Genomic DNA, 14,189 nt, shown 5'->3' with positions numbered 1-14,189 from the left:
CCTCAGTAAGACTATGTCTAAACCTAACCTTAAGCCTAACCATAACCTCAGTAAGACTATGTCTAAACCTAACCTTAACCCTAACCCCATAACCTCCGTAAGACTATGTCTAAACCTAACCTTAACCCTAACCATAACCTCCGTAAGACTATGTCTAAACCTAACCTTAACCCTAACCATAACCTCCGTAAGACTATGTCTAAACCTAACCTTAACCCTAACCCTAACCTCAGTAAGACTATGTCTAAACCTAACCTTAATCCTAACCCTAACCTCAGTAAGACTATGTCTAAACCTAACCTTAATCCTAACCTCAGTAAGACTATGTCTAAACCTTACCTTAACCTTAACCCTAACCTCAGTAAGACTATGTCTAAACCTAACCTTAACCCTAACCTCAGTAAGACTATGTCTAAACCTTACCTTAACCCTAACCCTAACCTCAGTAAGACTATGTCTAAACCTTACCTTAACCCTAACCCTAACCTCAGTAAGACTATGTCTAAACCTAACCCGAACCCTAACCTCAGTTCAGTCAGACAACTCTTGGATTGGATTAGAACATATATTTATTAAGCAAGCTTGAGCATAGATATAGAAAGCATGAGGAAGCATAGTTTGGCGTCAGGTCTCTGAATCCATTCACTCCCTGTAAGAATAACATTTTTAATAAATGTTACATGCCAAATAGCATTTACAGGGAATGAATAAAGACCCCCACGGGGATCTAGAAACAGCGCAGCAGAAGAGCACAACTAGAATGAAGGTCCCATAACGCTGGTGGAATTCATAACAACGCTCCACTGACAGCCAAGCTAAGTATGTGATCGCTTATCAGCTGGGAGAAGAAGGTCTCAGTCTATCCCCAAATCCCTGCTAATGTTTGGAACATGTCAAATATGTCCCATCTGTGACCTCCTCCTCCTCTGTCCTATTAACTTAGCATTCGGCATAGTGGAACAACTATATAAAAATGTAAAGGTATTCCCAGGATCTTACACATGTCTGTAATTTAGATGGAGGGGTAAGATTAGGGTTATTAAGGTTGGAAAGAACCTTTTAAATGGAGCAAATTTGACATGGAGACGTGTTCTCGTTCTGCTGCTGAAACAAGAACGTGCTTCTGCTTCCATGTTAAATTCGACTTGGATTGTTGAATGTTATATTTGGTCAGTTTGGGGTGACCCCTGGTCTAGAAGACCAAGGTTCCCAAAATGTTCAGGCCGCGACCCCCCAAAATAATCACATTGAAACTGGGGGCTCGCTCACCCTGACAAGCACTTGGAATTGTAGGCATTACATTTAGTTTGCGTCAGTTCCACAAATAAATGGATAGATTGGCTACCGTATTTAGATCTATTTAGATCTATTTAGATCGGCTACATCATCATTCGGGTCTCGAGCTGAAAGGTTTGGGAACCCCTGCTGTAGAATGAGAGAGAGAGAGAGAGAGAGAGAGAGAGAGAGAGAGAGAGAGAGAGAGAGAGAGAGAGAATGAGAGAGAGAGGAGGGGGAAATAGAGAGGAATGAAGAGAGAGAGAGAGAGAGAGAGAGAGAGAGAGAGAGAGAGAGAGAGAGAGAGAGAGAGAGAGAGAGAGAGAGAGAGAGAGAGAGAGAGAGAGAGAGAGAGAGCAGAGAGACAGAGATGGAGACAGAGAGAGGGGGGGCAATGTAGGGGAGACAGAGAAGAGACAGACAGACAGACTGGGAGGGAGGGAGGGGTATTATGTCCTGGGGCACACGTGTTCCCTTTCAAAACCCCGACACACACACACACACACACACACACACACACACACACACACACACACACACACACACACAAAGAATCGGGGAGAGAGGGGAAATAGAACGTTATGGAGGTACAGTGTGTGTGTGTGTGTGTGTGTGTGTGTGTGTGTGTGTGTGTGTGTGTGTGTGTGTGTGTGTGTGTGTGTGTGTGTGTGTGTGTGTGTGTGTGTGTGTGTGTGTGTGTGTGTGTGTGTGTGTGTGTGTGTGCGTGTGGGGGGGGTGCATGGGTTCAACAATAACTCAACCCTGCAGGATGTCTCTGGGTGAACTCTAACACAAATGATCTCCTCCAAGCCTCTCTCTGTTTTACCATACATTTACTAATACACGTAGTATAAAATAAAACCATTTTGCGATCGAGCCAAATGAATGATGTGTTTTAGAGTGTTTTTAAAGTAATTGTACAGTAGCATGTATCTATGTACTGTGGTCAGCACAGGTCTCTCTCTCTCTCTCTCTCTCTCTCTCTCTCTCTCTCTCTCTCTCTCTCTCTCTCTCTCTCTCTCTCTCTCTCTCTCTCTCTCTCTCTCTCTCAACAGGGGGTCCGGGACCCCTAGGGGGTCCTCAGAGTTACAACAGGGGGTCCGCCAAATCTTTGTGTGATATGATTTTTTTTTTTTACCTTAACCATTTGAACCCTAGCATCCTCTTTTGTGAGGAGAACTTTAGCCAAAAATAGCAGATCTACAAGCTCACAACGCCTCGCGCTTGTAGATCGGCTATTTTTGGCAAAGAGGCTAGGTGTAGAGGGGAAAAAAGAGAAGACTAAGTAAAAAAAAAACTTTAATCTGAAACACAATTTCATACAATATGGAGTAGGGGGTCCCTGCTTCATCTCTCTGTCAGCTAGGGGGTCCTTAGCCTGAAAACGTTGAAGACCCCTGCTGTAGAATGTAATGTTCCTGCACGCTGCCTGCTGGTCATTTGAATTCAGTGGGTCTCCTGTGAAAGTGTTTCCTTCCTTAACCTGACTGCCTGCCGGAATCCACAGACAGACAAAGACCCTGCTAGCCGCTCAGAGAGAGAGAGAGAGAGCACAGAGCAGTAGGAATGAATGAATGCAGTCACAACACACACGCACACACACGCACATTCCCCCTCTGACACGCACGCACACACACTGGGGGAGGGGTCGGCCCAACCGACTACCGACCCCCAGAAGACTACCCTAGTACCCGTGCATGGCATGCCACACACAGACACGCACACGCACGCCAAACACACACACACACACACACACACACACACACACACACACACACACACACACGCACACGCACACACATGCACACACACACACACACACACACACACACACACACACACACACACACACACACACACACACACACACACACACACACACACACACAACACGCTCTCTCTCTCTCTCTCTCTCGCTCTCTCTCCAAGATATACACACATACTACATTAATCACACACAAACATGTATATGAGAGAGAAACACTATCGCACACTCGTCGCACATTAAACATGCACCCACGTACACACACAGCCAGGCAACCCCTCCCCCCTCCCTCTACAATTCCACCTAAATCACAGCCATGCTCTCTTTCTCCCACCAGTCCATACAATTACTACCACCCTGAGGTCTGTCCTTCATTAAGGAAAACTAGCCTTACATCTAAACATAGCCCTCGTCGTCTCTGCCAAAATAATCATCCTTTTTGGTCAACCTGAACCTTTGTGTGCCAGTTGGTTCTCAAACGTTTTCATGTCAAGGACCCCCCCAAATTGATTGATTGATTTGCATTGATTTGAATACTTTATTAGTCAGAAATGTAAACAGCACGAGGTACCGTAAGACATTAATAAGACCTGGAACTGTGTCATTTTTTGATTTGAGCTAAAAAGCATTATTTTACACTTTGGGCTATTCAAAAATAGCAGATATACAAGCTCATAGCGCGGCACCGAGTGCCGCGCTACGAGCTTGTAGATCTGCTATTTTTGAAAAATCGTGAAAATGTGTGCAAATCTTTGAATATATATATTTTAAAGCGAACATTTTTATCTCAAATCTTTGCTTCTGGGGGTCCCTGGAACAACATATTTTGACGGGGGTCTGCGGCCAAATACATATAATTTTGGGGGTCCTTGACATGAAAAAGATTGAGCACCACTGATATAGAAAAACTGTTGAGATTTAGGAGACATGTAGAATTGGCTTCAGGTCTCAATGGGACTTTTCATTTTCATTGTGGTCTTATATGTATTGAATTCATCAACATAGCATAAAAACATTACACAAGAATACATGTCATCCACAAATACAAAACACCATGCTGTATGTACAAAGGAGAAAAAGGGAAAACATCGGCAGTGAATGACACCTCCTTTCTATGGGAAATTGCATTAATCCCCCCTTTGTGGTCTCCTGATAGATGGTTTTACAATCCCGTTTTGAAAGAAACCAGTGATTTATATCTTTTAATGGATGGTGTCAGCCTGTTAGGGCATTCCACATATTGGTGGCAGAGCAGTAGAATGAGAATTTGAGATGTATTTTAGTGCCAATCAGACAAACTGCAGTTGATTCAGATCAACTGCTGCTCGAGTCCTTGGAGCCAGAGCCAGATTAGCATCCCTGGGGGCCCCTACACTGAAACTCCAGAGAGGGCCCCCCACATGTGCGTGCGCACGCACGCACTCGCACGTACACACACATGCACGCACCACACATCCAAGCCATGATTAAACCCAATCGTAATCATTTTGAGCTTGGAAACTGGTACATCAAATCCAGTCCATCACGCATCTATTGCTCAAAGGCTGCAGTCCAGCTGAGCATATATGCCTGTACAACACAGTCCTAAACAGTTTCATAGACCAACGACTGCCATTTCTTCACTCACAATATAAACAATGGCTTAAATCATCCAAGCATCCAGTAAAGGGTCTTACAACTACAATCATTACAATCATATGCATCCACTGGCTGGCGTTTATTAGAAATTGAGTTTTCATAATTTGACTGACCTATGCAACTCCATATAGTACATCTGCTATTTTTGGCTAATGTCCCCCATCACACAAAGATTTGGCGGACCCCCTGTAGTTACTCAGAGGACCCCCTAGGGGTCCCGGCCAGACCCACCCCCCCCCCCCCCGTTGAAAACCCCTGGCCTAATGTAGGTTATTTTAGTTGAGCTAACCCTCCCCTGACATATTTGAGGCATCCAGCCTCAAATCGCTGATCATCTTCGTCAAACGGTCAGCCGATCGCTGCAGTACTTTTCCTTCCTCACTCACAAATTGGATTCAGAACACAAAACAGGTCTTCCTGCATGTTGATTTTACCGCTCTGATAACACGGAACCTGTAGGCTACCTGCTCTCTCTCCACCAACGCTGAACAACAGCCAAGCTAGCGCATTGTCACTCTCTCACAACCACTCACCAGTTCCCCAGCCTTCACAATAAAATATTGGGCTCTACACTTGGGATAACACAAATAATGCATTTATGTTTCTGTGACCCTACAGTGTGTGTGTGTGTGTGTGTGTGTGTGTGTGTGTGTGTGTGTGTGTGTGTGTGTGTGTGTGTGTGTGTGTGTGTGTGTGTGTGTGTGTGTGTGTGTGTGTGTGTGTGTGTGTGTGTGAAATAGAATATTGTAACATGCAGACTGCAGAGAATAGGGAAACTATTAGGGTACATTCATGCTGAATATTGTAACTGAACGTCAAGTCAGCTGGCAGGGGAGCTGCCTGGCTTTGTTATGCTCTCTCCTTATTGGCTGCATATCACTTACTGACCAGACAATCACTCTCTCATTGCCGTGCTAGTCTGCCGTCTCCACAGACAATGGACACACACACACACACACACACACACACACACACACACACACACACACACACACACACACACACACACACACACACACACACACACACACACACACACACACACACACACACACACACACACACTCGTAAAGTAGACCATGGTATGTAACGGGTGATTTCCTGCTGGAAATAACTCACGTGGAACTTGATACCGTGACTTAAATATCCCACTACCAAAGTAACTCATTAACCGGCTACCAAATACTCTTCAGATGACGTGTGTGTGTGTGTGTGTGTGTGTGTGTGTGTGTGTGTGTGTGTGTGTGTGTGTGTGTGTGTGTGTGTGTGTGTGTGTGACTTACACATCTGTCTGATTCTCACCACAGATTAGATAGAAACATAGATAAATGTTTCCCAATACTAAAAGACAATGGATACCCTCACATGAACCATAGCGTGTCCCTATTCTGGCGCGAACATTTGTCGAAAATAGCCCGTCTACTATAGCTCACTACGCGGCGCAACGTGTTGTGATCTTTATTGCAGATCGGTTATTGTCGCTGAAGAGATTTAGTACTGTATAGAGCAGGGGTTCTCCAACGTTTTTATACCCTATTTTACGGGGGAAATTCTTTGGCGACCTCACTGATTTATTGTGCAATTTCAAAGTTGAAATGAAGCATATTTAAAGATCAAAACATACGTTGCTAGTCTTGAATAGGAATATTTATTAGAAAATACATTTACAACGCTGTGATTGCTGTCTTATCAGCGTAGTTTAAAAGCTACGGAAGTGTTTTGTAAATGGAAGCATCGGTTGCCAGAACGTTCTTTTTTTTTTAAATAAACTAAAAAGATGTATTCACATGCTATGCATTTTTTTTAAACAAATAAAACAGACTTAAAGGGCAAGACCACTTTGGTAGAGGTTTGGGTTGTGTAGTTACCTTGCCATGATGTAACTCAAGGTGGACAAGAAATCAAAAATAATTGCTCCATTGATTAGAAATTGATCATTCAAAATATGCTGTTTTTTTTTTTATAAAAAACAAAATTACCTTCCTGTTGCTTTTACTATTTGAAGATCCGGATCCGGATCCATGGATCCAGTCCGGGTTTTCTTCCTAATAAAAATGGAAAAATCAACAGGAAGTTAAACATTTTTTATAGAAGAAAAAAACAGTACAAGGTTTTGTGATGTTCTATATCGTCTGAATCAACTTTGATTGCGTTCGTTTATGTGCTAAAAGAGTGAGTTTGAGAGCTGTTTCAGTGTACAATGTAAGTCAACGAGGAGCATATTTTGAATTATCAATTTCTAATCACTGGAGGAATTATTTTTTATTTCTCGTCCACCTTGATCTACAAGCTCACAACGCCTCGCAGCGCGAGGCGTTGTGAGCTTGTAGATCTGCTATTTTTGGCTAGTTCTCCTCAGAAAAGGGATGCTAGGGTTCAAGTGTTTAAGGTAAAATAAAAAATCCTATCACACAAAGATTTGGCGGACCCCCCGCAGTAACTCTGAGGACCCCCTAGGGGTCCCGGACCCCTTGTTGAAGACCCCTGCCCTATAGTTTGAGAACCTCTGGTATAGAGGGGAGGAAATGTAGGAGGCATGGATTAATGCTGATTCCTAAACAATTAAAACAATATGTAAAATGATTATGTTTTAGTAATATTGTTCCTGCTGTTGTACATACTGTGTCAACCAGGTGAAGAAATCACAGACTGAGGCTTTATGAAATATCCGAGACATGCAGGTTTTTATGGAAGATGCTTCTGAACGTATTGCTATGACCACTTAGTTCAAATGCTCTAATCTTTCAAAAAGCGTTAGCCTCATTATCCTCATAGCATAATTGCCTCAGTCACTTTTTGGTCAAATTGACATTTTTGCCTGGATCTACTCTCCTAACACTGGTGCATCATTGTGCCTTATTGCCTATGTCCTAAGCCAATCAGAATACTTGTTACATTTCAAAATGACTTAGGCAGAAAGTGCTTTTAAGTCAACTTAGGCATAAAAATGGGTTTTTGAATGTATTCTGTAACAAGCATTCTGATAGGTTGAGGACACTGGCAACAAGGCAGGATGAATCAGCAGTGTTAGGAGAGTAGAGTTAGGCAGATCTAAATAAAGGCACATAAACATGACTTAGGAAAATTTAGTTTTTTACTCATGATTGAAGTCAACTAGACTAGATCACTTAGGCAGAATGTGATTTTTTGTTTTGCCTTTCCTGAAAACCTTAAAATATGCATTAGGCAATTATGCTATGAGGTTAACGAAATAACCAAAACGACGCATTGAGAGCTTGTAGATAGGATGTTTTCGCTGCGTGACATGCTTCCATAGAAGACATGCCCGTCTGCCCGAATCCAAATGACTGAAATCAGTCAGACTGAGGACTTTAATCCATGAGGCGGACTAACATTGAGCCCTTGGGGCTCCCGGGTCAATTAAGTACAGGGTTTAAGTGGAAACAACAAACACAGTTTTCCCTCCATTTAATTTATTTATCGTTAATTATCTGTTGTTGTTGTATACGGTTTAAGAGCCAGATGGAGGGATATCTCCCCTCCCCCCTCCCTCCATCCATCCCTCCTCCATCTCTTCTCATCTGTCCATCTCTCTAGGCTCCTCTCTGACAGATGGACCCAGGAGGATGCTGGGACATTTCTAATCTGCAGACCCCACTCATGCACACACGTTGACCCCAGGCACACAGACAAAGGCAGACATAAACATTGGCGCAACAGACACACACACACACACACACACACACACACACACACACACGCACACACACGCAGCTTCCCCCTCAGAATAACCCATTTCACAAGATTGCAATAACTTCAAGCCATTATTCCTTCACAGAGGCCGTTCTATCAGCTCAGACAATAACAACCTTTATGATGAAACAACACCTGCTGTAAATCATCTGTGTACACACGCACACACACACACACACACACACACACACACACACACACACACACACACACACACACACACACACACACACACACACACACACACACACACACACACACACACACACACACACACACACACACACACACACGAATAGCCACCGTTTCACCCGCTGTGGCCTTCCAGGTCATCTCGCATGTTTCTTCGGAGGAGGAGGAGGAGGGGGAGGGTGGGTGACATGATAATACTAGTGTGGGGGGGATGGGGAGACGACGGGGGTCCCCTGTCTCTCAGAGCTGCGGATTAAACGACCTGATAACAGCAGACTCGTTCTCATTCTACTGCTATAACACCAAAATGTGAAATGCCCTGACAAACCGTCCACTGGTTTCTTTCAAAAAATTGGCCTGAAAAATCATCTATCAGGAGACCAGAAGGGGAGGTGAATGTAAATTCCCATCGAATGGAGGTGTCGCCGTTTTTCCTTTATCTCCTTTGTACATATAGTGTTTTGTAGTTGTTGATGACATGTATTATTGTGTTATTTGTTATGCTATGTTGATGAATTGAATAGGCTACATAGGACCACAATGGTAACACGTCCTCAGGACTTTTTTGTCTTCAGGACTTCTTTTTTTTTTTTTATTAACCACTTGAACCCTAGAATTCATTTTCTGAGGGGAACATAAGCTGAGAAATAGCAGAACTACAAGCTCATCTGAGCTTGTAGATCTGCTACTTTTGGCAAAGAGGTATAGGTGTAGAGGGAAAAAAAGAGTAAACCAAGTAAAAAAACAAACAAACACAATTTTATACAATATAGAGGGGGTCCCTGCTTCATCTCTCTCTCAGCTAGGGCGTCCTTGGGTTAAAAAAAAACATTGAAGACCCCTGCTCTACTGTATAGCAGCAGTTATCATCCACTGGAGTAGTAGTGTGGTGGTGTTTACCTGCAGAAACCCACTGCCCTCTCGCTGTATTTTGGGTGTTTTCACTTGGTTTTGGTAGACCAACAAAAAATACCACATCCCTGTCTACCAAAACAAACAGTGAAAACGGCAAAATACAGCGAGAGGGGAATGTGTTTATGCTATAATGTTTTGTCATGTAAACACATCAGGCCAAAGATATATAGTTGTACACTGTAGATTCTCACTACACAGACACATGGCGGTTTTCTTGAAAAACACTGTGTGTTAGAAGAAAACCTTCACTGTGTTTGTCCAAGAATGCAGACTGTTTTTTATAACCTCCTGTACAATAGACTGTGTGAAAACTGTCTAGCATCCCTCCGCAAGCCACACACACACGCACACGCGCACACACACACACACACACACACACACACACACACACACACACACACACACACACACACACACACACACACGCACACACACGCGCACACACACACACACACACACACACACACACACACACACACACACACACGTATGTTTATGTCACTGTACATCTGAGGACATCATCATTTTAGGACAGTAATTTTATGAATGCATGCCATAGTTACAATCCCTTGCTATTTTTAACTGTAACCCTTAGGCCAAAAATAGCAGCATCTAGGCTACAAGCTTGCAACACGTCACACTGCAATGTGTCATGCGCTTGTAGATCTTCTATTTTCGGTGTACAGCACTACTGCATGGCGCATAACTAAAGTACAAATCAGGCACAGCTCCTCAACAATGTCTATTTCTCAAATTGTGCTATACTTGTGGGGACATGTGGCCCTCACAAGTGTAGTAAAACACACACACACACACACACACACACACACACACACACACACACACACACACACACACACACACACACACACACACACACACACACACACACACACACACACACACACACACACACACACACACACACACACATTCCTCATGACAGTGGTAAACATCTGCTGTCTGGGAGTCAGACAGACAGACAGAAAGGGTTCTCACTCACTGAGTCAACACATTCATTTTAGAATTCTTTAAAAAAAATCAAATCTTCTCTTCTACAGAACCTAAGTTCTTTCTACTAGGCCTCTATCCAGATGGACACATATTCATAGATATTTGTCTTTTACAAGCCAAAAGAGTAATTGCATTGACCTGGAAGAGGCCGGATAGACCAAGCATTGCACAGTGGTTCAGGGAATTGTCTTTATGCCTACCCCTAGAAAAAATCACATATATACTTAAGGACAAATAAGAGATGTTTCAGGAGGTGTGGGGTTGTTTTATACAGTATATGGAAAATAATAATCTGCCACATTTAATGGAAGAATCTGGAGAGGAGTAGTGCTGATGTCAATGTATGTTTTTCTTTTGTTATTGTTTTTGCATTGATTGTCTTGTATGTTTTATTGTAATTGTCTTTTTTTGTTTTCTGTTGTATTTGTAATATAATGTTGAAATATGTTGTGAAAAGAAAGGAAAAAAAAAAACTTCTCTTCTAGGGGTGCTGCATGGCGCAATCCTTCGAGATGGGGGTCCACCACGGCCAAATATGTCAATTTGGGGGTCTTTAACATGAAAATGTTTGAGGACCACTGGCTACTAGTAGGCCTACTAATTAAAACCGGGAACACATCTGCGTCATTTTAGATGTTTGTGTTGGCTATTCAAAAGTAGCAGATCTACGAAATAGATTGAGAACTACTGATTTTTAGAAGGCATTTGTAGAATCGGCCTCATGCAGGTCTTAATGGGTTTTAATGTGGGACATTATGCATGACCCCAAGCAGCAGTGGAAACAGCTTGGTGGTAGCCTATACGGATACAGGATAGGTGGGAACTAGGGACATCTGGGCACCTCGATGTAAAATTGGCTATTTTGTCCAAAAAGTTAAAAAATTTAATATTTGAAAAATGGTCTTAAGAAATGTAAAGTATACATGATGTGACGGTACATCATTATCAGACTTCATTTTATCCTTCAACTTCTGCCCCCTTCATGCCCCAAAATGACTGGATAAACAGGTTGTGTAGCAATTTGTAGCAAGTGTAGAAATATTAGACCATAATTATCGAATGTTTAAGCATGAACTTCTGATCATGTATACTTTACATTTCTTAAGACCATTTTTCAAATATTGAATTGTTTTAATATTTTGGACAAAATAGCCAATTCTACATCGAGGTGCCCAGATGTCCCTATAGTGCCCACCTATCCTGTTCCCATTGTAATGACATTATCCTGCCAAAACGTTGAGCTGTGTGCATTTCTGTTCTGACAGCCTGTTCCTGATGTGGAAAACAGTGTCCTTCTTCTCATGCATGTATTATCATTGGTGAAATACATGGAATGCAATGACATTATAATGAAAGCACATCCAGAAAAGTCCTTTAAAGAGAAAGCTGTGACAAAGATGCAAACGCACAATGAATGTAACCATTCCAAGTGGCAACTTTTAGATCTGAGTGGAAACGGAAACCACTGAGCAGCAGGCAGGCTACCACTGGTGGAAAGTAACTAAGTACATTTACTCAAGTACTGTACTTACGTACATTTTTAATTTTTAATTTTATTTGTTTTACTTTACTGGGCAATTTTCAATACGTTTACTTCTACTCCACTACATCTCGGAGGCAAATATTGTACTCCACTACAATTATTTGAAAACTGTATTAGTTTACTTTGTAGATTATGATTTTTATTACAAAACATACATTAACCACTTCAGCCTTATGTACAATTCGGCCATTTGAAAATAGCCGATTTACAAGCTCTTTATCTGCTATTTTCAAAAGATTTAGCAAAATGAGTACTTCCTACTTTTGGCACTTAAAGTATATTTTGATACCAATACTTTCGTACTTTTAAAGTACATTTTGAACTCCGAACTTTTACTTGTAACAGAGTATTTCTACTTTTACTTGAGTAAAAAAATGGAGTACTTCTTCCACCACTGCGCAGGCTTAAGGCTACAACACAAGAGCGCAGATGTAACAAGGCTAATTTATGCTCCGTCCGTAGTACAACCGAACGGTGTCGCTTGCCGATCTGTTCGGCCAGCGACACCCTTGTTGTTGTGCCATGTAGCTAGTAGTCTGCAGATTCATATAAATTCAGATTTACGCGCGGAAAGATCTGGCAATAAGGCTATGCTTTTTGCGTTAGTCCCAGTAGAGTAAAAACATGCTTATTACACAGTAATTACAAACAAAGGAATTCTTACCAAAAAAAAACTCACCGAGTTTGGTTATGCATCTGTGATGTATTTGTGTATGTATGTAAAATACAGTAGTCTATTGTGAGCTCGGCATCTATCTATATAATGTGTGCACATGTCATCAATGCATGCATTCAATGCACATTTATGTGCAATTGTTTTCCCCCATGATTTGTTATTTATTTATTTTAATGTACTTACGATTTCAGAGGATTATGAATGACAGTCGCCATTTTCCTTGCAGCAGCAGCAGCAAATATTCCAAATCTCAGTGTGTAGTTTTTTGGGACGCTTTATGGAGGCTGCTGCTGTGCAGCCAATGCGGGTCCTGTGTGTGTACTGTGTGTACCACCATCAGCGTTGCCAGATCGTGTGAGAGAAATAAGCAACCATGTCTAGAAAAACAAGCCCAAAAGAAGCAACATAGGCCAGGGGTCTTCAACGTTTTCAGGCCAAGGACCCCCTAGCTGAGAGAGAGATGAAGCAGGGACCCCCTACTCTAAAATTGTGTTTTAGATAAACTCTTGCTGCTCTTTTTTCCCTCAACACCCATAACTCTTTGCCAAAAATAGCCAAAAATATCTGCTATTTTTGGCTAAAGTTCTCCTCAGAAAAGGGATACGAGGGTTCAAGTGGTTAATGTAAAAAAAACACACAAAGATTTGGGGGACCCCCTGTAGTAACTCTGAGGACCCCCTAGGGGTCCCGGACCCCTGTTGAAGACCCCTGACATAGGCACATAGGCTATTTGAAAATAGCCGATCTACAAGCTCACAACATGCGACGCGTTGTGAGCTTGTAGATCTGCTATTTTCATTCTAACAACACAAACATTCTAACAACACAAATCTGGTATATGGGGCTCCCTGGCACAAAACATTTTCAGATGGGGTTATAGGGACAAATACATATTAATGTGGGGGTCCTTGACTTGAAAATGTTTGAGAAAGACTGGTTTAAACGACATTAGGAAACAAGCCCAAAATAAGCAGCTACACTAGAAACAAGCCCCAACCATTATTTAAAAGCAACTTTACAGAAAAATAAGCCGAAAGTCGCTTATAATAAGTGGACATGGCAACGCTGGTAGCAGCCTGTACTGGCCAGGCTCCTACCAATACAACACACAGAGGCGTGGCCTCTACATCCAACTGTCACTGCCAGTGTCCCTGTAACATATACACCCACATACTGGTCATTTAGGATGGATACATAAATAGATAAATAGACAAATAGATAAATAAATAGATGAATAGATGAATAGATAGATACATAGATAAATAGATAAATAGATAAATAGATAAATAGATAAATAGATAAATAAATACATAAATAGATAGATAGATAGATAGATAGATAGATAGACAGACGAAACGACACATTTCGAGCTTGTAGATCTACTACTTTTGAATTTGAATCCTGAAAAGTAGTTTTGGACATATAAGGTTTCCACCATAAATAATACCTATATAACT

At 41.9% G+C, this 14,189-nt stretch overlaps 1 protein-coding gene across 4 annotated transcripts in view; it reads right to left on the bottom strand.

The window, feature by feature from the left end:
- Positions 1 to 13,028, bottom strand: part of dpf3 (double PHD fingers 3) — a 38,813-nt gene extending 25,785 nt beyond the window's left edge. For 2 of the 4 annotated variants that reach the window (XM_084081662.1, XM_084081663.1), the window contains exons 1-2: positions 12,916 to 13,028; positions 6,658 to 6,723 (exon numbers count right to left, since the gene is read on the bottom strand). In XM_084081662.1, the coding sequence (XP_083937788.1) occupies positions 6,658 to 6,723; positions 12,916 to 12,947 (98 nt within the window). In that variant the 5' untranslated portion in view covers positions 12,948 to 13,028. The remainder of the gene's footprint in view (positions 1 to 6,657; positions 6,724 to 12,915) is intronic. The other 2 variants (XM_084081664.1, XM_084081665.1) reach the window with 1 other exon arrangement.
- Between the last annotated feature and the right edge of the window lie 1,161 nt (positions 13,029 to 14,189).

Source organism: Gymnoscopelus microlampas (assembly GCF_963454915.1).
Source record: "Gymnoscopelus microlampas genome assembly, chromosome: 16".
NCBI classification, from domain to species: Eukaryota; Metazoa; Chordata; class Actinopteri; order Myctophiformes; family Myctophidae; genus Gymnoscopelus; species Gymnoscopelus microlampas.
This window is presented reverse-complemented; position numbering and strand designations above follow the sequence as displayed.